This window comes from Plectropomus leopardus, chromosome 17, assembly GCF_008729295.1.
Source record: "Plectropomus leopardus isolate mb chromosome 17, YSFRI_Pleo_2.0, whole genome shotgun sequence".
Lineage (NCBI taxonomy): Eukaryota > Metazoa > Chordata > Actinopteri > Perciformes > Serranidae > Plectropomus > Plectropomus leopardus.
This window is the reverse complement of record NC_056479.1, coordinates 10966255-10990376: the sequence shown is the minus strand read 5'-3', so window position 1 is coordinate 10990376 and position 24122 is coordinate 10966255. Positions and strand designations below refer to the sequence as shown.

Sequence of the window (24122 nt, the reverse complement as noted above, 5' to 3'; positions counted from 1 at the left end):
TGACTATACTGTATCAGAGGTCCTCTTCCACATGATTACAGGGTTCAGCGATAAAATTCATTGTCAAGATTTTGTTTTTCCAGCAAGAATAAAGTTATTTCCCTCACGATTTAGTGGGACTTAAAATATTGGACATAGCTTTCGTGATGTCACTCATCAGGTTTTTTTGGTTTGTTTGTTTTTTGAAGCAAGGAGTGACTATATATGGGCTAAAGCCGAGGACACTATTGGCAGACAGGCCATCACTCAACAGCTCAACAGTTGTCATGAATGTTGAAATTCACTATAGAGAGCAAAACTTATATTTCCAGGCTGTAAACATGTTTATTTCTGCTGTAAAGATGGTCATTTTAAGTTGGGGGGTCTATGGGGGTTTACTCTCTTTTGGAGCAAGTCTCAAGTGGTCATTCAAAGGACTGCAGTTTTTGGTACATGCATTGGCTCAGCCTTGTAAGTTTGCACGTGGTTACAACTTATGTTTCTTGACATTTCAACAATATTTTGGTTAATGTGGTGTTTTGTGAAGGAATGAAAAACAATTAGGAAAACACGTTTTAGTCGGACAATCATGGCTGGACACGCCACCTATGTCAGGCCAAAACAAAAATAAATTGAAAAAAAAAAAAAAAAACGGCCGACTGCATGTGTTCTTAATATGAAGGGGGACGCCCCCCCTGCTCCCCCCTGAAATCTACGCCCATGCAGTAACAGAGAAATTTGTTGTCCAGGTGTTACTTAAGAAGGTAGCCTTCAGATAAAATCACATTTACTGTTAAATAGTATGTAAGAGTGTCTTTTCGGTCACTTTCTCCACTTGTGCAAAATTGCAAACCTTTTAATAGTTTTTCCTCGTGAACTTATCAAACCTTATACACCCATTAAGACACAGGTATCAGCATGCTGTAATTGTTGCTGTTCCCCGATACATTCACTGGTGAGTTCTGATGTGAGGCGAAGCTGTGTGACCCAACAGGAGTTCAGTCAAGAATGAGGAAAGGCGTTCAAGTTGCGAAGTGAACGAGCCCACAAGGAAACACACAAGACTCGTGTCGAGTTGGCTCCGTTACTCTCCAGCCATGGGAACTTTTTTACACCGTCTGGTGATACTGTTTCTCCTTTTGTTGTCGGCATCAAACGTTTTCGGTAAGTATTGTTCTTTGGGTTACTTTTTTTTTTTTCTTTTTAAGAAAATTCACCTGCTTGTGCGACCTGGGGGTACTTCCGCCCGACTTAAAGGAGCACTTTGAAGGTACCAACTGCTTGCTTATTTTCAGTATATGTGCTGATGATTATCAAAATAAAAAACATCATAAAACAAAGCAAAAATACAAAAAATAAATCAGATGTCCTGAATGGAGCGACGCTGTTGGTTGTAATAGCGCTGCTCCAGTGGAGCTTTCGCCTCTTTTCCTTATAAGGGAGTGAAAATAGTCGGGATGTGTTCCCGAAAGTGAGGAGTCCTCCACAGACCCTAGAGTCAAAAATAATTGTATTATTAGCAAATAGGGATGTGAAATGTATATGTTTGGTGTATGTTTGTGTTTTTACTCTTCCGTATTTGCTAAAAAACGAACAAACGAGATAAATACGTAAAACACTGTCAAACTGTCCTATAAAATATGCACAATTAGACTTACTTGGAAATGCTCAAGTAGTGTAACTAAAACACCATATACTGTTTGGTGCTTCTGTTTCTATGTGTATTTCAGGGGCCCTTGACTATGCCAGTTAATCAGAGGCAGTTATTTAGGAGTCAAATCATGTATATTTTTTATATATATTTTATCAGATTGCTAATCTTTACTCAGATCTAACACTCCACACAGGTATATCAACATTGGTGATTGTGTTCTTGTTTAACGTCAGTGAGCCACACCCATAGGCTATGATAGATAAGAAATGGAAAAGGGTTTGGAATTAATATTGGATTTACAGGGAATGATACATTTGGTGCAATTTGCCCACACAAATTTTGTAATGACTCAGAAAAACAATGTGGATTAGCATCATTAATGTTATGGGTACTGAGGCTTCAACATCCAGCACTGAAATGTTTGCGCAGTACTCTTGTGAAAAACTGTGACATCTGCGTTGGTGGTTGAAAACAGCTGCAGGGTACCTATAATTTTAAAAGAAGAAGTGTGGCCAGCAGTGCTTTCACTTTGTTGTCACTCTAAAATAAGTTTAAGAAAATGTGTGCAATGGTGGAATGTAACTTAGTATATTTACATAGGTACATTGTTTATTATGCAACTTTGAAGTAGTTGTACCTTACTTTAGAATTGTATATTTCTACTCAACTACAGGTGAGAAGCACTGTGTCTTGTACAACACTAAAACTGATACCTTTACTTACTTGTTACTTTGCAGATTCAGGTTAATAATACAGAACACAATTAACAACTAGTTATGATGTATTACCGTACTATGGAAGCAAGCGACCTGGCAGCATATATAATATGAAAATAAGCCCCACCTTAACCAGCTGCAACACTGAAGTAATGTACAAATTAATGCATTCGTATTATAACATATCAGAGTTATAATAATGAACATTCTGAAATGGGTCATTCTGCTTAATGAGTACTTTCCGTTTTGTTTTTTCTTTTAAGAGCATAAATTGTAATGCTAATACTTTTGTACATTTACTCGAGTAACTAATTTTGTATTATATATCTGTATGTGTGATTTATCATAGGTTCCAATATCTGCACGTCACAAGGAGTATCCACTTGTCGACAATGCTTGGCTGTCCACCATAGCTGTGCATGGTGCTTTCAGCAGGTAAAAACATCAGACGCACACATATGCGCCGTGTCTGGTCGCGTCGCCCTGTGCAGCAAGTTACAACAGAAACCTTATTTCCCAACAGCATTCTTCTTCTTGTCATCCTCTGATGTTTGTTCTTTGACATGCTTATACACCGTAGCCTCTGAATTGTAAAGAAAATAAGAGTAAAGTAGGTGTTTGGCCTCAGGACTCCTGTTCAAAAAGGATATCTGAGCCTAAATCAGCATCATATAGCAAATGCAAAACTTAAAAAGCTTTTAATGCTATTTAATGTGACGATACTTAAAGGTCCCATACTATGCTTATTTTCTGGTTCATACTTGTGCTTCTGTTACTACTAGAGCATGTTTACAAGCTTTAATGTTCAAAAGACACATAATTTTTCTCACACTGTCTGCCTGAATATATTTGTATTTAACTTCTGTCCGAAACGCTCTGATTAAGTACCTGTCTCTTTAAGGCCCACCAATCCCAAAAAGCCTAGTCTGCTATGATTGGTCAGTGTTTGAGGGTTATCCACATCTGCACTCTGGGTGTGTCTGCACTGTCTTTTAGAGACATATACAGCTGCAGCCACATTTTGTTCAAAACCTACATGACACACCCCCTACAAACTGTGCCCATCAGCAGTACAAGATAAACCCACTAATACGACCGTTATTTCTACAGCACCACTTGTAGTGACTAAATGTAGTAATAATCCACTTAATCCATTGACTGTATTCATTATACATGAAAAAATTCACAATAGTTATACAGCACCTATACCTGCTTTGTTTAAAAAAAAAACCAAAAAACAAGCAAATCTGACTTTTTACCATGTGGGACCTTTAATTCAGGAGTACGGGAAGGGGGGATCCAGCGCATCCCGCTGCGACCTGAAGCAGAATCTGCTGGATGGAGGATGCAACATGACAGCTATTGAGTTTCCCTCAAGCACTCTGGAAATTCAGGAGGACAAAGCCCTCAGCAACAAGGCCTCCGGGGCTGCTAATGATGTCACTCAGATAAAGCCTCAGAAACTCCATATGGTACTAAGACCAGGTACTTTAACTCTCAACCAGACACCCCCTATAAGACCAGATGCTAATGTCCTGATACGTCAGATCTTTAATAGACTGATTGCTATATTTTCATATCATCTAATATTTATTCTTATTCACTTTAAAGACACAAAAGGTTTATGGACATCAATTATACTCTCATTAAATCTCCCATGCACTCCTCACTGCGGCCCTCTGCTTTTCCCTCTCAGGAGATTCCAAGTATTTCACTGTGTCAGTGAAACAGGTGGAGGATTACCCAGTGGACCTCTACTATCTGATGGATCTTTCATATTCAATGGAGGATGACTTGGATCGCCTTCGCACCTTGGGTAATGAGCTTGCTGTGACCATGGGACGCACCACGAGCAACCTACACATGGGGTTTGGAGCCTTTGTGGACAAGACCATGTCCCCTTACATGTACATGTATCCCCCAGAGGCAGTGCAGAACCCTTGCTATGGGTAGGTGTGGAGGTTAATGTTGGTGTTACATTTGAGGAGGAGTTGAAGTGGAGATTTTTTAATATTCAGAGAAAGTCTGTCCAGATGTCCTTCACTGATTTCCTGTGCCCCATTTACCCATTCAATACATGCAGAATTGGTTTGAAATGCCTGGCTCAGTTTGGGTTCAAGCACGTGCTGACATTGACGGACAAGGTGGCTCGCTTCACTGAGGAGGTGGAGAAACAGCAGGTCTCCAGAAACAGAGATGCCCCAGAGGGTGGATTTGATGCTGTCATGCAGGCTGTGGTGTGCAAGGTGTGAAAATATAATCACCGACACTTACTCACTGATGTGCACAACTGAGTGTGTGCTTTCAAGCTCAAGTTCCTCATTCTTAACACGTGTACAAGAATTACAGAGAAGCAGTCTCTGGCAATGAAGATCTTAGGCCTCAGGCGTCCTTTGACAATGCTCATTAAAGGGATGCTTTGCTGATTTTCAACTGAATTTGTATCACAAGAATGTGGATAATGTTTAAGTTAACTATCGTAAATGTCCATCTATCTTACCAGTGCCCAGATCTCTCTGCCTCCTTATCCACACGTCAGATTTGAGCTGGCTTTAGGCCTGTTGCTCGAACCATTGGTTGTTCTTCTGTATTTTTGTATGACTGCCACCAAGGACAGAAAAAATACAGAAAAAATCAAGGAATCGAGAGAGAGAGACCCGCCTCTCTCTCTCTCTTTCTCCAACTTGGACCAAACTTCGATCAAACTTTAAGCAGTGCTGATCACATAAATCAAGACTGTTATTGTATTGCTGATTTCTTGCCTAAAATATTTTCAGAAACATATTTTAGTGTACTGTATGGCACCCGACTCTTCGCTGTATTGTTTAAACACAGGCAGAAAAACGTTTTACTATAATGAAGGTGGTGCAACTGCCATACCAGGTGGTGATTCAGTCTGTATAATATGTACACACACATAAGTCTTTCTTTCACTTGCCATACTGATTCCTGTTTTCATCATTAGGACAAGATTGGCTGGCGTCCAGGTGCCTCACACCTTTTGGTATTCACCACTGATGCCAAAACTCACATTGCTCTGGACGGACGTATAGCTGGTATTGTCCAGCCTAATGACGGACAGTGTCACCTTGATAGTGAAAATGTTTACAACAAAACTACTGTGCTGGTAAAGGCAAAAAATGAAGTTATTTAGTTTTTTTTTTTTTATTATTATTTTGGGGTTGCTTCCATTGAAGGCTTTCTTTCAATTCTCTTTCAATTTGCTTTCTGTATCTTCCAGGACTATCCCTCCTTGGCACTAATGACAGAGAAGATGTCTGAAAACAACATTAATTTAATTCTTGCTGTGACAAATGTTGTGTTGGATCTCTACATGGTAAAAACAAACTGCACTGCCTTTACCACAACATGAATTTAAATTATTGATATTAAACATGCAAAAACTATGTCATCGCCGCATCTGTCTACCCAGGGGTACAGTAAGCTCATTCCAGGCACAACTGTGGGAGAGCTGTCCCAGGACTCTGGGAATGTTATTAAGCTCATTGAGGATGCTTATGCGGTAAGGACAATAAGTTGAACATGAAGACTCATGTAATCTGTACTATATGTGAAAAAGTGTGATACGGTTTATCCTAATAACTTTGTGTTGATTAGAAAATCCGCTCTCAAGTGGAGCTAGAGGTACTGGGAGTCCCAGAAGAGTTGAGCCTCTCCTTCAATGCCAGTTGCCTCAATGATGAGATCATCACTGGAGTCAAAACCTGCTCTGGCCTCAAGATTGGAGACACCGTATGTATCTGTTTAGATGCTGACATTCACATCTGATATGTACACACACACATTGTCACAGAGGAATTTCCTCCTCTTCAGGTGTCATTCAACGTGGAGGCTCAGTTGCGTGGCTGCCCCAAAGAGAAGAGCCGTACGTTTACCATCAAACCTCGTGGCTTTAAGGATTCCCTGGAGGTCACGGTGGACTTTGCCTGTGGCTGCGACTGTGAAGCAAATTCCGAACCTGACAGCCCCCTCTGTAACAATGGCAATGGGACCTATGAGTGTGGCGCGTGTCAGTGTCACCCGGGTCGTCTGGGCCCACGCTGCGAGTGCGCCGCGGGGGACTACAGTCCATCTGATGACGTCAACTGCATTCAGAATCCAGGGGGTCCAATCTGCAGCGGGAGAGGCAACTGTTTCTGCGGACAGTGCTCCTGCCATGCAAATGAGTTTGGTCAGGTGTGGGGCCAATACTGCCAATGTGACGACTTCAACTGCTTGCGATTCAAAGGGGCGCTGTGCTCCGGTGAGTAGACGTACTTCTGTCTGTCATTATCAGTTTAAAGCCCTTGCCCCGTTCCAGGAATGGCCATGGCTGGAGCCATTATGTTTTTGGTTTGTCTATCCCATTCTCATGAAGGCAATATCTCAGGAATGTCTTGGGGGAATTTCTTTAAATTTGGCACAAACATCCACTTGAAGTCAAGAATTACATGTTTAGAATTTGGTGATCATGGTCACTGTGACTTTGACCCAACATTTTTTTGGTCATAACTAAAGAATTCATAGCCTAATCATGACGAAAACTTCCCACAATATGATAAAAAATGATGAAGTGATGCAAAGCAGGGGCGTCCAGCATGACACACCCCATTATTTTATATCACTGATTGCAGGAAAGAAGAAGTTGCCCGTCCCTTCCTTTCCCCTGCTCTGAGGCCCAGTCTGACCTCACTGAAAAGCCCTCTGGCTGTTGCCAGTCGCCCTTAGTCTGTAAACACCTCAGTCACTTCACAAAGTTATCTAATACTGAGCTTGACAAATCAAAAATGCACAGCCTTTTCAAAACTAATGTGCAATTATTATCACAGACTTTGTGTGCTTGTAAAGGACATGTAAATAATAGCATACTTGAGCTGCCGAGCATAAACAATAGTGCTTACAAATGACCAATCCTCTGTCAGGTCTCTAAACTTAATGTGTACTGAGTCTGGTTCATGTTCTTACTGCTCACAGCCATGCAACAGGATGTGCTATCACTCTCTCTTACAAGTCTGCACAGCTCAGTCCACAGTTACTCAATCACAGTGATGAAACTTTAATAGGCTCTGTCATTGGGTAATTTAATGTAACAGCAGTTTGGGCCTGTGATTGTAAGGGTAACGCTGAGCAATTGCCGAACAAGAAACTACTCTTTTATCTTAATGTACATTAAGCAGAGCAAACATTAGCTATGCATATTAGGTCTGATTGATTTTTAACATGCCTTTGCTTTTTTAAAAGGAGAACTCTTACAATTTGGGGTACAAACCATGTTTTGTGGCTCTGGAGAAGCATTGGCAAGTCCCAGGAATTAACCCTGGTGATGTCTCCTATTGGGTTTGGTGACTAAAAATGTTTAACTGGAACCCTGGGCGCTGTTTATTATGCTAATGTATCACCTTGCTTCCCTCATTTGTGTCTCTTCCTCAAGTCTTAGCTCCTCCTAGTGAGGATGTGAGAGACAGCTATGAGGAGGACTGGTAGACTCAGGGATGAAGTGATTAGATTTTGGTCGTCAAAGCTCAGTGTCAGTGTTACATTGCATCCTTTTTATTCTCGCAATAATTCACAAATGCCCTGGGGGAATTTCCCCGAAATTTGGCACAATTGTTCATTTGGACTCAAGAATGAACTGCCCAGAATACAGTGGTCGAAATTTACAGGTTAAGGTCATTGTGACTTTTTGTTCATGGCCAGTTCACATAAGTTCACATAAATGTCTAACAGGATATCATTATGAAATGCTGGCATTTTATTTAAAAAAATGCCATGACTCAGCTTCACTGTGACTTCATAATGCTCTGCAAAAACTTCTCTGGCCATTACTCAATGTGATAACTCAGGAGCAGAAAGGGAGACATTTGGTGAGACACTGAATGGGTGAAACTTATCTTGAAACTGTGCTGATTGTATAGATCGTCTGTCCTGTCGAGGGGACGATGTGTGTGAGGCATCCATGTTTTCATAGACATACATGTATACTGTAACTACAAGTTGACTGGTTCACTGAGGCTTCAACTAATTCTAGTCGAATCTGTCTCATGTGATACCACCAAATGTATGGAAGGACAATACTTAATTGATGGAATGCACTTTTATGAAAGAATCATGAGTTGAAAGGTCTGTACAGTTTCATAGCAATGGACTTTAATTTCCAGTAAATTGGACTAAAAGGGCAACAGTCAGGAAAAAGCTATAATTTGAAATGAAAATCTAGAATGGTATGTGTTTACAGTTCAAGTTTTAACATCCAAAACCAAACAAAGCATACTCTGGGCTTCTTGTGTGTGTGCACATTGACTTAAAGAGAAGATGAAGGGTGGTATGTGTTGAGAAGCTGGAATTTTACTGGAATATGACATATTTATATCAACAAGGAGGATTTGGGAGTCTTTCTCAAGGGAGGATATTAAGGCATTCAGTCATGACGCCCAGGGCTTGAGCGCAGACACTCACCCTACTTGCCCACCTACACAAACAAAGCCGTAGCTGGTGCAAGACAGTCCGCAGGGCTCAATTTGGGACCGCAGAGTTGTTGTGTCTCAGTAGATTCATGCCATTGTTGTCTTTAAAGAGCGAGCATCCCTCAGCCTCAGCTCAATTGAAGCAACTGCGACCCATAGCTCCAAGAAAGCTCCGTCTCTGTGAAATTCCCTGTGGCTGTGCATTTCTTCCACTGCCGAGGGGTTGTGGGACTGTTGCAGGGCCAGGCAGGGAGCAGGAGTCAGCAAGCACCGCCCAAGGGCCCGCAAATACGAAGGAAGAGAGAACAGGAAAGTTTGCATTCTTCTGCTGGCAATTTGCCCAACTTCCTCTCTCTCCAGTATTTCTGTGTCCCCGCTGCACACGATTCTGTTCACTCTCTTCTCTTAACAGTTATGTTTTACTGTTCTGTCTGTATCCCTGATTTTGTCCTTTTATCATAGCCCCCGTTTTAACCTTCTGTAAAGCCCAGGCGTGTGATTAATGGACAGGATTACTGTGCCGTCTCACAGAGAGAGTGGGATGATGTAAACCTTAAAACTTCCTTTTATGTGCATGAATCGATTTTACAACTAAGAAGAAAAGACAAGTACTCACTCTTGTCCAGTTTAAGGGAATACTTCACCCACAAAATGACTACTTTATCAGTTACTTACCCTTTGTTACCTTGAATTTATTTTAAAAAATGTTTTTTCTCACATGCCTCTACAGAAAACGGCAAACATTGATTTATTGATTGACTAAGGACCACGTTTAACAGCAATACCTCATCAAAATATAAGTTTGCAAACACTCAAACTACTCTACAATCCAAATCCCATTTATCCAGTCGTATATTGAGTACTTTCCAAACTTATTTATTTTTGCTTTAATAAAAACCTTAGTGTAGGAGTCTGGCTTTGAAGAGTTCAGTTAATAAGGTTTGTGGTCCCCAGTCAATCAAAAATGGCCTGTTTGCTGTTTTCCATGGAGGCATGTGAGAAAAACACAGTTTTTTTCCGTGAATTCAAGGTAACACGGCATGATTAATTGATTTACAAATGGTCATTTTGAGGGTATTATGTGGCAAATATTCCTTTAAGCGCTGTACACTGCAAAAACATATTACAATGCGGTCTTGCTATGTTTAAAAAATGTCTTGTTTAAGAAGTTTCTCAGCAGTTCTCTGTTAATATCTTTTTGACTGAGCAAGAAAGATTACTCAACAATTACTTGTGGGACGGTTAATCATTAACCAATGACCCTGTCTGATCCCATCACAGCCATGACCACAATCTAAAAGAGAAGCCGTAGTTGACATGGCGGAGACTGGGGAATTGTTTCTTCGAGTTTACAACGGCGGATGATTTGTTTTGAGCTCTGGAATTAGAGACCCTTGGACTCTTTGTGATGTTTCATGACCAGTCATTCCCCACAGTCTGATCCAGCTGGGCTGTGACTCACTCACTTTGCTCTTAGTCATCCAATGCCAAGTCCTGTTTAGTTTCCTGCAAAGATCACTGAAGTCTCTGGGGCACTGCCTTTTGTTTCTGAGGTAGCTTAATCTCTCTCCGTATCTCTGAAATCCAGGGAGAAAAGCTCGCCTCCACATTCTGTCAGCCAACAGTTGCGTCACTGTAACGCTTTTGCCCTGAATGACCTGCCTCTCATGCTTTGTTCACTACAGTCGAGTCTGAGGACGTGTGTGTGTGTGTGTGTGTGTGTGTGTGTGTGTGTGTGTGTGTGTGTGTGTGTGTGTAATGAGATCAGGAATGATTAGTGTGTTCAGAATGGAACATTTCCTGCCTTCCTCAGAATGGGGATGATTAAGAGATATGTATAATGCCCCTCACTGAGTACGATTAGATTTTAGAACAATTAGTTCCAAAGTTATTTTGTCACTCAGCAATTCAGCATTGTTTAAAAGAGATGTAAAGAGTCATTCAAAGACAAAAACAGTGGCACGCAAAGCCAGTCAATCAATCAATCAATCAATCAGTCGTGTTACGTCAACCAACTAATGAAAAAAAAGATGCAGCATTATAATTTTAAATGATAACAATCAACAACTAAGTATAAAAATAACACATTAGAAACACATCACATGGGACATTATTGATTACACTGTTGTAGAATCCACAAACACATCCACAGGTACACTTGTCAAAGTACATGAAAGCTCACTTGAGTGAAAAATGATTAAAAGCAGTAAAAACACTGAATGAAGCAGTTTCACTTAAAAACTATATATAATTGTTTCTCTGATGTTCTCATCGTGGAGTGGCTGCAGACTACTTTAGCCAATCCAGAAAAACAAATCCCCATCTTGAGCAAGCGTTTGGTTTGTCCATTCTGTTTTATTGTGGAAACATGGCGGTGTAGCATGACTACATCTCTGTAGACAAGGACCCACTCCCAATGTAGATATAGACGGCTCATTCTAAGGTAATGAAAACACAACGATCTTTTTTTTTTTTCATGTGATTATACACTAAAGACAACATAGTTATTATTATTATATTCATTTTGTGACAATACACCCCCCTAAATGCTAAACACTGAACCTTTTAAAGATTTAATGAAAACCTCCAGAGCTGTCACAAATGTTTAGCTCTTCGAATCATTACTTGCGCTTTCTGCTGTGGAACTCCACTTTTTACGTCCATCATGAAATCAGTGTCATCGTTGATTTCTACTTATGTAATCATGAAAATATAGCATCTCCTCCGACGTGCAGCCTGGCCTTGCCTGGAAACTGAAACTTAGCGGCTGCTTAAAAAGCATTTTTTGCACTTGCCCTTTTGTCATTATCCCCTAATCTACCTTACAAGTTAGGACCACTGAGTTGCCAAACCTTTTGGTTTTATTTTGTGGTAACAAAATAACGAAAATGCTCAGAGGAAGTACATCATAGTAAAGGTATACATTTTATTTAGGAACTGTGAAATAAAAAATGAAAGTTGACAGAAACATTAAAACTCAGAAACTACAGATACTCCCAAAAAATAAAGTACTTCAACAAAATATTATAACTTTGTTACATTACACTGCTACACTTGCCCAATTATGCAACATGTTACAGGTTGCAACAAACATACAGGTTAATAGGCAACAAAGGGAAACAAACACATTCTATTGATTTATAACACAAACACACACAACATGGTGATTTACTTTGAAATTGTGTAATTCATATTGTGCAGTTCTGTTTTTTTTCTGGCCGCACCCATATGACTGTTGTCACTGTTAAAGCATTAACCTCCTAATCTTTCTGAATTATTTCAGATCATGGGAAGTGTAACTGTGGCAGATGCCAGTGTGACGCTGGCTGGCAAGGAGAAAACTGCAACTGCTCCACGATCACAGAAACCTGCGCATCCAGCAACGGCCTGCAGTGCAGCGGCCGTGGTTACTGCCAGTGTGGGGTTTGTCATTGCACTGAGCCTGGCGCCTACGGAGATACCTGCGAGAAATGCCCCACCTGCCCTGATTCCTGCACCATAAAAACGTAATTATATTTCTTGTTTTAACAAACTAAAGAGAAGAGGGAATGGACAAAAAAAACAGGAAGTGTTAGTGTTTTGTAGCAGATACATTGAAACTTTATATTCTCAACAACACTGTGGTGAAGGATAGTCATGTTAATGCACAAAAATCACTTGATTATGTTTAGGAAACTATTGTGTGTGTTGGCTTAAAATACCAAACTAAACCATGTTTGGTGGCACAAAGGCTGCTGGAAAAGCCCACCCATGTTGGGCGGCTTAAACATCACTGGGTAACACCACAATGTGTCAATAAAAGTGCCACAAACAGGTGTCTCATCAGGTGACCATCAACCTCCCTCCGATGGCAAAAGTCAGCCTGTGTGTTATGTCACTTATAATGTCTTCATGCTTTGCAGAAATGCATAATGCAAACATTTTTTCTGACAACTGGGCTGGTACCACAAATATATTTGCCGCAAAAAATGTAAATCTTGACAGTTTAGTGGAAAAGTAAAACTTTTGGACTTGTGGTGGCAGTAAAAGAATTAGGGGCTCATCAAAAAAAAAGGTACAGTTCCTTTGAGAACCATAAATATCGACAACATTTTAAATTTATGGATATTCAGCCACTAGTTAAAAAAATACTGTATCCAGACAATGCAGGAGTTTAGGTAATTTTTTTTCGATTTACTGGAGGCAAAAGGTCAAGACCAACATTTGTAGACGTCATCCCCTGAGGACCATGAAAATGCCAAACTTCATTGAAAATTGTCCAGTGGCTGTTGAGATATCTTGCTCTGGACTTAAGTGTTGCGCTGATTGACCAATGGGATGATCACCTGACCAAATTAAAGTGAACAGCAGACTTTGCCATCCTTTGGTGCTGCCACCTGCAGGGAAAAAAATATCTTCAGGAAAGAATCGAAGACAAACTAAGCTGGCATCTGCAGTGGAAACAGCACTATACTCCCACATTCCAGGATGATAACAAACTGCTTCTACACACATTTTTTAACAAATTCAGGTGTGCTTTCATGTCGAGCAGAGAAAGGTCGAACTCCTCTCACAGCCACAACAGTCAGCAGATATCAATACATCAGTTTTATCTCAATGAAGCAATGTACTTTTGAATTGAACCATGGGCATCTAGTAAAGAGCAACAATAGTAAACACACTGTAAAAATGACATATTCAGTCTCTGTTTGCAGGAAGTGTGTTGAGTGTCAACACTTTAAGAGAGGATCACACAATGATGACAACAGCTGCGCTAGAGTCTGCAGAGATGAAATTCAAGAAGTGTCTGAACTGAGTGAGAACTTCTCCTTCTCTAACTATCTTACTGCAAACTGTGATCTTAACCTGTTGTGGTGATGCTTACTGTTGTTTTCCTGCTGCTGATCAAATTAAGTATGCTCTTAAAAGTAGCTGGAGGGTTCATGTGTGTGTTTTGTCCAGAGTATATTATGCACTGATAAATATTCTTCTTTCTTCTACAGTTTTCCATCCTAAAAATGCAGTAAATTGCTCATACAAAGATGAGAATGACTGCATTGTGCACTTCCAATATTATGAAGATGAAAGTGGCAAATCCATTCTGTTTGTGGAAAAAGAGCCAGGTACTGTAAGACTTTGTGTGCATGAATGAGACATTTTAATTTAAGTACATTAGTACCTAAAGAGTGTAAAGTCTTAAATAAAACCTCATCCTGTGACTGGGAGGCTACAGTAAAAGGAGAACTGTGTAATTCCACTAATTTGTTATTTTGTACAGAGCGTGAACAAGTGCAAACCCAGACATGTTGTGATGATGCACTCAATCGTTGCGCAATAGAGTGTCTGACAGTGGACCACAATGATTGCTAAACTTCACAATTAGGCTCCACAGCTTAACAAGAGAGAATTTGTTTTTTTTTCTCCCTCTGCTTCTCTTCCTGTCTCTCATCTCTCAGAGTGTCCTGAGGGTCCAGACATCTTGGTGGTGCTCTTGGCGGTGGCTGGAGCGATTCTGCTACTGGGCCTCATTGGCCTGCTCATCTGGAAGCTGCTGGTCACCATCCACGACCGCAGAGAGTTCGCCAGGTTTGAGGAAGAACGAGCCAAAGCCAAATGGGATACGGTGAGAACTAATTATAATTCAAACACTTAAAGCTTCTCATTCAGGGGTCAGTGGAGTACTACAAATACAGCAAAAGATTATGGCTGCCCTCTAAAGGGGAAATTCTAAACTGTACTTAAAAACAGTTGGATATCTGCATGGGACTGAATTAAACAGCATAACCTCTGTTTTCAATCCCCAGGCGAACAATCCTTTGTACAAAGGAGCCACCTCCACTTTCACCAACGTAGCATATCGAGGCAATTAACCATTGAACGCAATGAGGAAAAACTCAGGGGTCAACGACAGAGATGGAATGTAGCAGCAGGGAAACGGACGGGAGGAAGATTTGACACTGTAGCTGAAAAGTACTTAATGCTGTCAACAAAATGGTGTAAGAATTGTACATATTGTAAAAATAATTTTAAAGGTATACTGTGCAGGATTGCCAGTGTTTGAAAAATGCTAGCCAGAAAAGTAGTGAAAGTAAAAGCCAACTCCAAATTCACTCTCATATGGCGTTTTGCCTTGCTATATTTGTGTTTTTTTTCTGGCACTGTGTTTCTTGGATGCCTGCTGCTTACAGACCTGGTCACTACCTTTTACATGTACAGGCCCATTAATGTACCAAATACAAAAAATAAGAAAGGAATATACAGGCAGTGGGCAGAGTCTCTGTAGAAAAATACACCACCACACACTTCTCGTGTGTCATAAGTGACTGAGGGGGATTACTTCTGTATGAGTCTATACTTTGTTTTTAGGAAAAATCCTGCATAGTGTATCTTTAATGTCAGCTATTGGGCTTTCTGTTTTTTCATTATGTACGTGCAGTTAGAAAGGAATTTTTTAACATAAACATCTACACTGTCTGTTTACAGTAAGGGGAGCTGCTGCTGAAAGTCTATCCCTTTTGTGGTCTGTTTAGGAAGCTCTTCCAATGCTGCAATATTTGTTGTTCAAGATTTTTTAGTCTGACTTTTTTAGTTTTGCTCATATTTTCAAAAAGAAATGGAACCATTGTGACCTAAAGGTAATAATTTGCTATAGAAAAAACATTAATGATTGAACTTTTTAAAGTCCTCTTCATTGTCTTCCACAATTTTTTATGTATTATTCACACCTAAGTTGCTTTTTTTTTTAAAAATTGTAATTTCTTCTTTCGGGGTTTGGTTTTACTCAGTTGAAGGGGCAATTTCAAACAAATAGCAAAGTTTGTCAGTACTTCAAGTAAAATGTGTACTATAGAATTTTAATAAATTATAATTAAAACCCACATGAAGGGTTTTCATGTATTTGACTAATTCAGTGTGTTTCCAAGACAGACTTGTTGTAGTTATGATTTTGACAAGAATACAGCACTCTGCAGGGCTTCCCTTGACTGCTTAAAGGGGTAAGTCCCCTTAAAGGGACTGTTCAGTCCAAAATAAAAAATACATATTCTTCCTCTTACCTATAGTGTTCTTAATCTAGATTGTTTTGGTGTGAGTTGCAGAGTATTTGCGATATCAGCAGATATCTTAAATACTAGATGGCACTCGGCTTGTGGTACTCAAAGCCCCCAAAAACATATTTGAAAAACTTACCGGCAATGTCTCTTTAGAGATCATGACCTACTTGTTTAAAATAATCCACAGGCCTTGTTGTGAGCAGTTTCATGTCGGAACTATTTTCTGTCCACTGAACTACATCCGCCAACCGCACAGAAGGAAGCATGAATCTACAGCTAGCTCACCTAGCACCCCTGAGCTAGGACGCCATTAATGTTTACATTTTGCGTTGTCACAAGCCTCTCATCCACGAGTATATGCATGCTTCCTTCTGCACAGTAATTTGGTAGGTATGTGTGATTTGGTATAAAGAAAGTGGTTCTTACATGAAACTGCTCACCATGAGGTTTTGGGATTATCTTGAGTAACCAGGACAAGAGAGGACAGACACCTATACGAAAGATATCTCCAACACTCGGAAACTCACACCAAAACAATCTAGATTGATAAACAGCACTAGTGGTAAGAGAAAAAATATGGATTTTGGGGTGAACTGTCCCTTTAACTTGAGCCTCTAGGCTGACTTTGTTTACCGTGATGTTTGTGGATTATATTGTTTTTGAAATGTGTATCAGCAGTGGTACCTTTATTAACACTTTGACGTGGTCCTTTATCTCTGCACCATCACCTGTTTCTGTGTTTGTTGGTTTTTTTATTGTTCATTTTGTTTCCAAAATGTCATTGCTGAATTGTAAATAATTTCCATTTTCTACTGACCAGCACTATGTTACTCTGAAATTCCATGTTGTTTGTGTATATGAGCAGATTTTAATGCACATCAAATGATACTGGCCTTAATGCCATGTAATGTTGATAACAAACTAAGTCTTGCTGTTTTTTGACCTCCAGAAATGAGTATTTTGGTTGTACAGCTCTGATCCTCTCTGAGGACTTTGCCTGTAAGCTAATTGCATAGTTTTTATACTTTTTTTGTTTAGCACCAATTTTAAAGATGCTGGGTTTTTTTGTTTTAGTTTGTTACACAGAGGGAATGCACAAAGATTAATTATACCTGACTTTACCACTTCTTTTGTGAATCCTGACATTTGGTTTCCTTTCAACTATTGTTAAAGCTGCTTTTAGTATTTCGTACTAAGAAGAGACTCACAGCACAAAGCCTAAAATACAAGATATTTGAGATTCATATTTCAGATCTGAAGCAACACATTTAAGAAAAAGCCACGTGACTCTTTCACTCTGCACTTTGGATTAACATTATGGTAAACGTCACTGATGGCCTGTGTGATCCCAGATTAGTGCAGACGCACATCAGCTCTTAGATTCAATAGAATAGAATGCCTTTATTATCACTGAACAGCTGTACAACAAAATTTAAGTGCAGCTATATAAATAAAACGATTAAAATAGAATAATAAAACCATCGACCCCCACAACTACAAAACTGTAACAGCAATTCAGAGAAGTTCACCACAATGTGAGTGTTCTAATAATTTGAATGTCAGTGCACCAGGGCGAGCATTTCCTTTGACTACGCTCTACCACCACTTATCTACCAAGTCACAGAACATTTCCTGTTGCATCGAACACGTCATCAAACTAATTTTACTTGCCTGTTATTATGCATTTCTCTGATATTCAATCTGAAACACACTGACGTAAAACGTTGCACTTCCCCTCACATCCCATAACGGATCCGTCACCACATCCTGTTCATACCAGCCTCATGAGTCCAGTTATCAGTGTGTGCTGTATCCAGTTGTTTTTCATTCATCTTGATGGCACTTCATTTCCTCTTGGAAATAAAAAGGTACATTTGTCATAGTTGTTTATATTAATGTCTCTATTAGTCGACTCTAGGTTAGAAGTAAAACTACAACTATGTGTTACTGATACCGCTTAGCTGATAAGTAATGGCTGTACGCTCTGTACACAGGCACACAAAAAGTGCAAGAAAATGGCTAATGTACAACAAAAGAACACTAAGTCTAGAGGGTAAAAAAAATCAATCCACAAATGTATAATGACAGCTTCAACTGTCAATTTTAATTTTATATATTATATATATTTTTTTAATATATTTTTGTACAAATTGCACAAGAGACACTTTTTGCTTTGCTGGTAAAACAACAACAACAACAATATGACTTTATAGCATGTTGCGTATGTATAGTGTACTGTAATTTATATATGATTTTATTTATATTTTATATAGTTAATGGGCTGGAGGGCCATAGCAAAGATAATCTTGACATATGTCTCCCTCTAGTGTATGAACAGTACACTGCTCAAATGCAGTCTTGTTTTGGTAATTTTATTGTCAAACAGTGTACAGAGCTGAATGATCAACTAATTATACCCATATAGTGTACATACCTCGTGATGCAGTATTTTCTTCAGCCAGTGAGAATGAAGTTTATTCTTTATTGTATATACAGGAAAGTGTTACAAAGTGAAACGCTTTTTTGCAGACCATTGTCAATTTTGTCACCAATTTTTTTTGTCTCATGGTCTAAGTATGACTTTTCAACTCATAATTCCTACTTTCTGTCCAATATTTTTGACTTTTTAGCTTGTAATTTTAATTACTTATCTTCTTATTGCATAATGTTGGCCCTTTTATCTCATAATTCATAGACTTTTTAATCTATCATTGTTATCTCGTAAGTATGGCTTTTTTCTAATTTATTATTATTATTATTGTTGTTGTTGTTATTATGCACATTTTTCATTTTTGTATTACTAATGGAGATGAGCTTCCACACCGACAGTCCCTGAACGCAGCACGGTGACACGTTCGGCCCCCTTTCCGTCACGTCAGCTCGAACATGGCGGCGCCCCGTGCCGTGGTCGGTGTGGAGGGAGACAACAGCAGCGAAACGGGGCTGATCCTGTCCGATTCAGCCACCGGAGAGTTGAAGAGACCCCAGTTCGGGACACGTTTCCTCACAGACCCGCGGCAGGTCTTCCAGCACAACGCATGGTAGGTGACTAATTCCTGGAATCCAAAAACGCAGACAGGATTGGCGTTGAGGCTTTATCATCACTGACACCGGGAGTACATCAGCTGGATGCATGACTTTAGCAGAACTGATCGTTTATAACAATAAATAAATGTAAAAGCTGTTATTTAGTCGCAACAACTCTCTGTTATTTTGTTGTTCTAATTGTGTGATTATCAAATGACAATCTTATGATATAATGTGACCTGACAAAGGAAAAGCTAACATATTCTCAGGTCTTATAGTATAACCTAATTACTGACCATTACATAATAAAAATATTTCATTTAAATAATCATATAACATGATGATATCTCGTATTATTACTCAATTCTGTTGCCTAAATTAACAATTTAGTTTCTTCCTCTTTTTTCCTATTAAATTGTTTAGGTCACGTTGTTGTTTTTGGCAGAGATACTGGGTGTTGCATGTTACTACACAGATTTTAAAGACTTTCTAGATAGGTTTCTAATTTCCAGATAACTTTTTTTAAAAAAAGTAAAGTCTGTGTCCATTTCTAATGTAATAAAATTTTAATAAAAAATGTTTCGTATTTGTTTGAAAACTGTATGCAGATCATCTCATGAACATGGGTTTATTAACTGGCACATATTTACAGATTATTAATAGATAAAATGTGATATTGTGTTTCACCATTACAGTTTCATTTTGTCCCTTTTATCTGAATATTACATGAAAAACTTTGTGGAGATTGTCATTTGTTTGTTTATTCACCACATCACTGGATCATAGTGCTCTGTTGTCAACAGGGACAATGTGGAGTGGACTGAGGAACAAGAGGCGTCTGCTAAGAAGAAAGTCTCAGAAAACAATCAGCCACTTCCTCCAGAAAAACAAGGTTAGCTGTTGAGTCTTTCAGCTCGTACACATGAACGTTAGAGTATGACTGTTCCCCAATGTTGTTTATGTGTTCATTTTTAACTCATCTGTGTGATCATTGTGGAAAAAGACAGGTATTTACCTTGTCAAAGCTGAAGAATGTCTGTTTGTGGTGTGTATGGTGTATCAGTATTATGACTGCTTTGTATTTGTCTTAATAAACCGCAATGAGCTTAAGATGTGTAAGATTATGACTTTAACTCTTTCTATGACTAAGACTCTTACTGTTTACCGCCATACTTTTTCTTTCAGAGCAGTACGACAGCCGGGCAAATGAGTTCTGGAACGATTTCTACACAATCCATGAGAACCGTTTCTTCAAAGACCGTCACTGGCTCTTCACAGAGTTCCCAGAGTTGGCCCCGCAGTGTAAACTGGACCCTGAGTCCCGTCTTGAGGTCTCTGGCACAAATGACGGTCTGCAGGACAGTCTGGATCAAGAGCAAAGCAGGGAAGCTTCAGCCGTGTCTCACACCGATGGGGACATCCCCGGCTCCTCTGCCACATATCGCATCCTGGAGGTGAGAGAAGCACATTGTAGAAGATATCTGAACAAATGATCAAAGGAATCCAGTGAAATGTGGTGCAAAGTTAAACTTTTGGTGATTTTTTATGAAGAATTGCTTTAAATCACAAAATGTTTAGCTAGTGCATTTATTTGATTCAAAATCAAGTTCTAGATGCACATAAAGCATTTGCAGTTAAGTAAGGGGTCTCACTCAATTTTTCATTATTAACTCTTTACCGAAGAGCAGAACGTAAAATGTGTTCAGCCATCCAGCCTTAATGGAAGCAAAATGTATTCATGTGAGAAAAAAAATAATCTGCTCTTTTCTGCTCTGTTTTTGCTCATTCAGAAAGAAAAACAGCGCAGATTAACGCAATTAACTTTTTTTAAAAATAATTTTGAGATACTTCAGTTCAGAAAAACAGCACATATTTGTCAAACCCTTCTAGGAGTTTGACTTAATAATCATTTAAATTCAGAAAATAATACTAATAATTATGAGGTAATATCATATTAATTTATAAAACCAGCAAACAAAAAAGCAAGACTTTTTTCTCAAAATTCGGATATGTTAATGACGTTAATTCAGAAAGACTGAGCAGAAGTTTTTCATGTTTTTTTATGATTATGAGATTATGATCTTGTTATATTAGAAAAATTGAGCAGATTTTTTCATGAAAACTTGTCTAAGAAATTTGAGACTCTACTCTGGTAAAGTGGGTTAATATATTTCATATTGTTTTCCTACTAGATTCACATGGATCACATCGTGATATACCGTATTATTTTGGACTATTTAAACAGTTCTAAATATTTTCTATTGAAATAAACGTGTGTGACCTTAGTGGAGGACATCATTTTCTAGTCATTTTTAACAATCTGGTTTTTCTTCACATTTGGTGTCTTGAAACAAACGTTGCCACTGTATGTGTTGGTGTTTGACACTGAGTGCAAACTGCAGTAAAAAAGAAAAAAGTTACTATTTTAATTTTGTTTATCACACAGGTTGGCTGCGGTGTGGGCAATACAGTATTTCCAATCTTGAAGACCAACAAGTAAGTGTCACGCCATGTTTGACACACACTGTTCTCTGCATGTGTCTTGTGAAGGCGTGACGGCGGCTTTGCTCTTTGCAGTGACCCGGGACTCTTCGTTTACTGCTGTGATTTCTCCAGCACTGCGGTGGAGTTAGTCAAGGTGAGATGGGATTAATGAAAGGATGATGTGTTGATGGATGTATTCATCTCCAGGGCTGTGGGCTAACTGATGAATTAACATTGATTTCTTGTCTTCAGACTAATCCAGAGTACGACCCTGGGCGCTGCTTCGCCTTTGTTCATGACTTGAGTGATGTGGAAGCCAATTACCCCGTCCCCGATGGAAGCCTTGATGTTATAGTGCTAATCTTTGTGTTATCAGCGTTGCATCCCAACAAGTATGAACTTCTTTCTCCGTCTTTCTTCCTCTCTTCCCCTCCACTCAGTGCGAGTGATTGAATACAGCGCTGGTTGTTTTAAAGTTTCCCCCTGTCTCAGGATGCAGGCATCCATCAGTAGATTAGCACGGCTGCTGAAGCCAGGGGGAGCGATGCTGCTCAGGGACTACGGACGCTACGATATGGCACAGCTTCGCTTCAAGAAAGGTTAGTCAGGCTGAAGTCCAGCGTGGCTGCCAAACTTCTGCTCAAAACGTCCAGATTCAGAAATGTCCGTTACTCATGGCCTGTCACGAGAGTTTATCCCAGAAAATGTCTTTCATGTAAATCTGTTGTTCTGGGAGCACCTTTTCCGAATCGACTGCTGCATTAAGTCACACAAGAGTCTCCCTGTGTTTGGCCATTTTAAATGATAGTCAAAATATACTAAATAATACTGCGTTCCATTCAAAGTCGGAGGTCACTTCCCAGCGTTCCAGGTGCACAACACTATATGTGAAGAAAAAACATGACAGATGGTGACAAACTGGTGTTTCTGTAGCTAGTCCATGGACAATTAGTGGAGCCGCCTCTTTGCACATGTGAGCGAAACAGAGGAAAAACTGTGCATAAGGTAACAGATGTTATACATTTTATTTTTTGGAGTTTTTATATTTGGAAATGTATCAAAACATGTCATTCACTAACATATGTACCAATCGCTAGGCTAATGTATTTTAGTACTTCAGTATACTGTGATGTTCTGTATACCTTGTGTATATTCACCAACTCCATGGATGCTGCCATTGTTGTGTGACGTCGTACTGCTTAAGTCGGGGAACACGTAGGAACTCTGACTCTGAGTAACGTTCCATCGTACTTTTTCTAGCAGAATATCTCAACTTTCGAGCTGTCTGGAACGCAGCGTAAGTTTAAGCCTAATATGGACCATACTGAAAGGGAAACTGTGATTGTTTTTAACTTTGAGCCTATTTTCTCAAGTTTTTGTGTCTAAGTGACTACTGGAGACAACTGTTTTTAAAACTGGTCCAATATTAGGAGAGACTGCAGAAACAGGCTCAATTCTAATCCCTATGGGCCATTGTTCACCATCAATTTAGATCCATCAGAAATGTTTTGTTTTTGTTCTGCATTTTGTCACTATCAGGCTCAGATTGTAAGTAGTGTCTGACAACATTGAAGAAAAGACCCTGCAGAAAAATTAAAGTTTTTTCCTTACAGTTTGCTGGTCTGTTTCGTATTGTGACCAGCTACCATGAAAGGAGAAGTCTCTTTCTGAAATCTCATGAGGTGACTTGTTGTAAACTGATGTGGGCCGCAGCAGTCTCTCTCGATAAGGGACCAACTGTCCATTAGTCAATCAGACAAAAAAAAAAAAATGGGTTGAAGTTAAATAATTCCAAAGTTTCGCTTTAATGTAGATAGCAACAGTAAATCTGGCTGCATAAACCTGTCAGACTTTGGGTCAATATGCAGATTGCATATTAAAATGGCACTGCATTAATAAATAGGAGTTTATTTAATCTTTGCAATTTTTTGTAGAATAACAGGTATGTTGTGTGTCTTTACCTTTTTTAGGGAGGTGTCTGTCAGAAAACTTTTATGTCCGAGGTGATGGCACAAGAGTGTATTTCTTTACTCAAGGTAAAAAATGAAGACATAATATTAATAAAGATTTATTTGGAGTTATATTTGCATAACTTAATTTTTTAAATTTTATATGTGAAAATATTTATGTGCTTCTTTATATTTCAGATGAGCTCCATCAGATGTTCGCTGAGGCAGGGCTAGAGAAAGTGCAGAACCTTGTGGACAGAAGGCTGCAGGTGAATAGAGGCAAACAGCTGACCATGTACAGGGTGTGGATCCAGTGCAAGTACCGCAAGGCCTCGGCTCAGCCACATGAAATACAGGACTGAGACAGAGGGGAGAACATATCTGGCCTCACCCTCACTTCAGCTGAACTTCGACTCAAACCAAGAGCTCAAATCTGGCCTTTTTCTGAGGATGTTTGGAATTGAGAAGCTCCATTGCAATTGTGATAAAGAGGATGCAACTGGATAGTTAAACGCTGTAAAGGCCTTACTTTAATCCAGCTGCTGTTGTGTTGATGGACTTGTTTTATTCCTGATGGTGCTGCAATTCTGCCTACAAGAGTGACGATTTCTCATTTTGCGCTGATGAGTTCAGTAATCTGAGAGGGCTGGTTACCCCTTATTGAAAATTAATATTCTGCCAGATGTTGTTTTTAATAAGCAGATGTTTTGAAATAAATTGCATGATTTTTAAAATAACTACATGACCTTTTTGTACATGCAAAATCAATAAAAATCTCAGCTGTAAATCTGTGACTTCTGTATTCAAAAGCTGTGCCC

At 39.3% G+C, this 24122-nt stretch overlaps 2 protein-coding genes across 2 annotated transcripts; both read left to right on the top strand.

Annotated features, from left to right (window-relative positions):
• The first annotated feature begins 776 nt into the window (after positions 1-776).
• Positions 777-16972, top strand: LOC121956048 (integrin beta-3-like). Its single transcript, XM_042504131.1, has 15 exons — positions 777-1143; positions 2699-2784; positions 3630-3834; positions 4046-4298; positions 4433-4595; positions 5315-5476; positions 5591-5686; positions 5783-5872; positions 5968-6102; positions 6184-6613; positions 12097-12319; positions 13508-13608; positions 13796-13915; positions 14249-14415; positions 14597-16972. The coding sequence occupies exons 1-15, from the start codon at positions 1077-1079 to the stop codon at positions 14660-14662; spliced, it is 2364 nt and encodes a 787-aa protein (XP_042360065.1). The 5' UTR covers positions 777-1076; the 3' UTR covers positions 14663-16972.
• A 94-nt stretch (positions 16973-17066) lies between these two features.
• On the top strand, positions 17067-24113 carry mettl2a (methyltransferase 2A, methylcytidine). The gene is made up of 10 exons (XM_042504132.1): positions 17067-17712; positions 18674-18885; positions 19675-19763; positions 20057-20325; positions 21318-21367; positions 21449-21509; positions 21608-21747; positions 21848-21954; positions 23326-23391; positions 23503-24113. Exons 2-10 carry the CDS (start codon positions 18731-18733, stop codon positions 23664-23666), a joined length of 1101 nt encoding a protein of 366 aa, XP_042360066.1. The 5' UTR covers positions 17067-17712; positions 18674-18730; the 3' UTR covers positions 23667-24113.
• The last annotated feature ends 9 nt before the right edge of the window (positions 24114-24122 follow it).

What these genes read in the sequence shown, in the direction of transcription:
- LOC121956048 (XM_042504131.1), top strand. Translation starts at nt 1,077, where the DNA reads ATGGGAACTTTTTTACACCGTCTGGTGATACTGTTTCTCCTTTTGTTG. An exon ending in CCATATGGTACTAAGACCAG is followed by an intron (nt 3,835 to 4,045) that starts GTACTTTAACTC and finishes TTTCCCTCTCAG; the next exon opens with GAGATTCCAAGTATTTCACT. An exon ending in CCAAAGCCAAATGGGATACG is followed by an intron (nt 14,416 to 14,596) that starts GTGAGAACTAAT and finishes TTCAATCCCCAG; the next exon opens with GCGAACAATCCTTTGTACAA.
- mettl2a (XM_042504132.1), top strand. Translation starts at nt 18,731, where the DNA reads ATGGCGGCGCCCCGTGCCGTGGTCGGTGTGGAGGGAGACAACAGCAGC. An exon ending in TCAGCGTTGCATCCCAACAA is followed by an intron (nt 21,748 to 21,847) that starts GTATGAACTTCT and finishes CCCCTGTCTCAG; the next exon opens with GATGCAGGCATCCATCAGTA. An exon ending in AGTGTATTTCTTTACTCAAG is followed by an intron (nt 23,392 to 23,502) that starts GTAAAAAATGAA and finishes TTTATATTTCAG; the next exon opens with ATGAGCTCCATCAGATGTTC.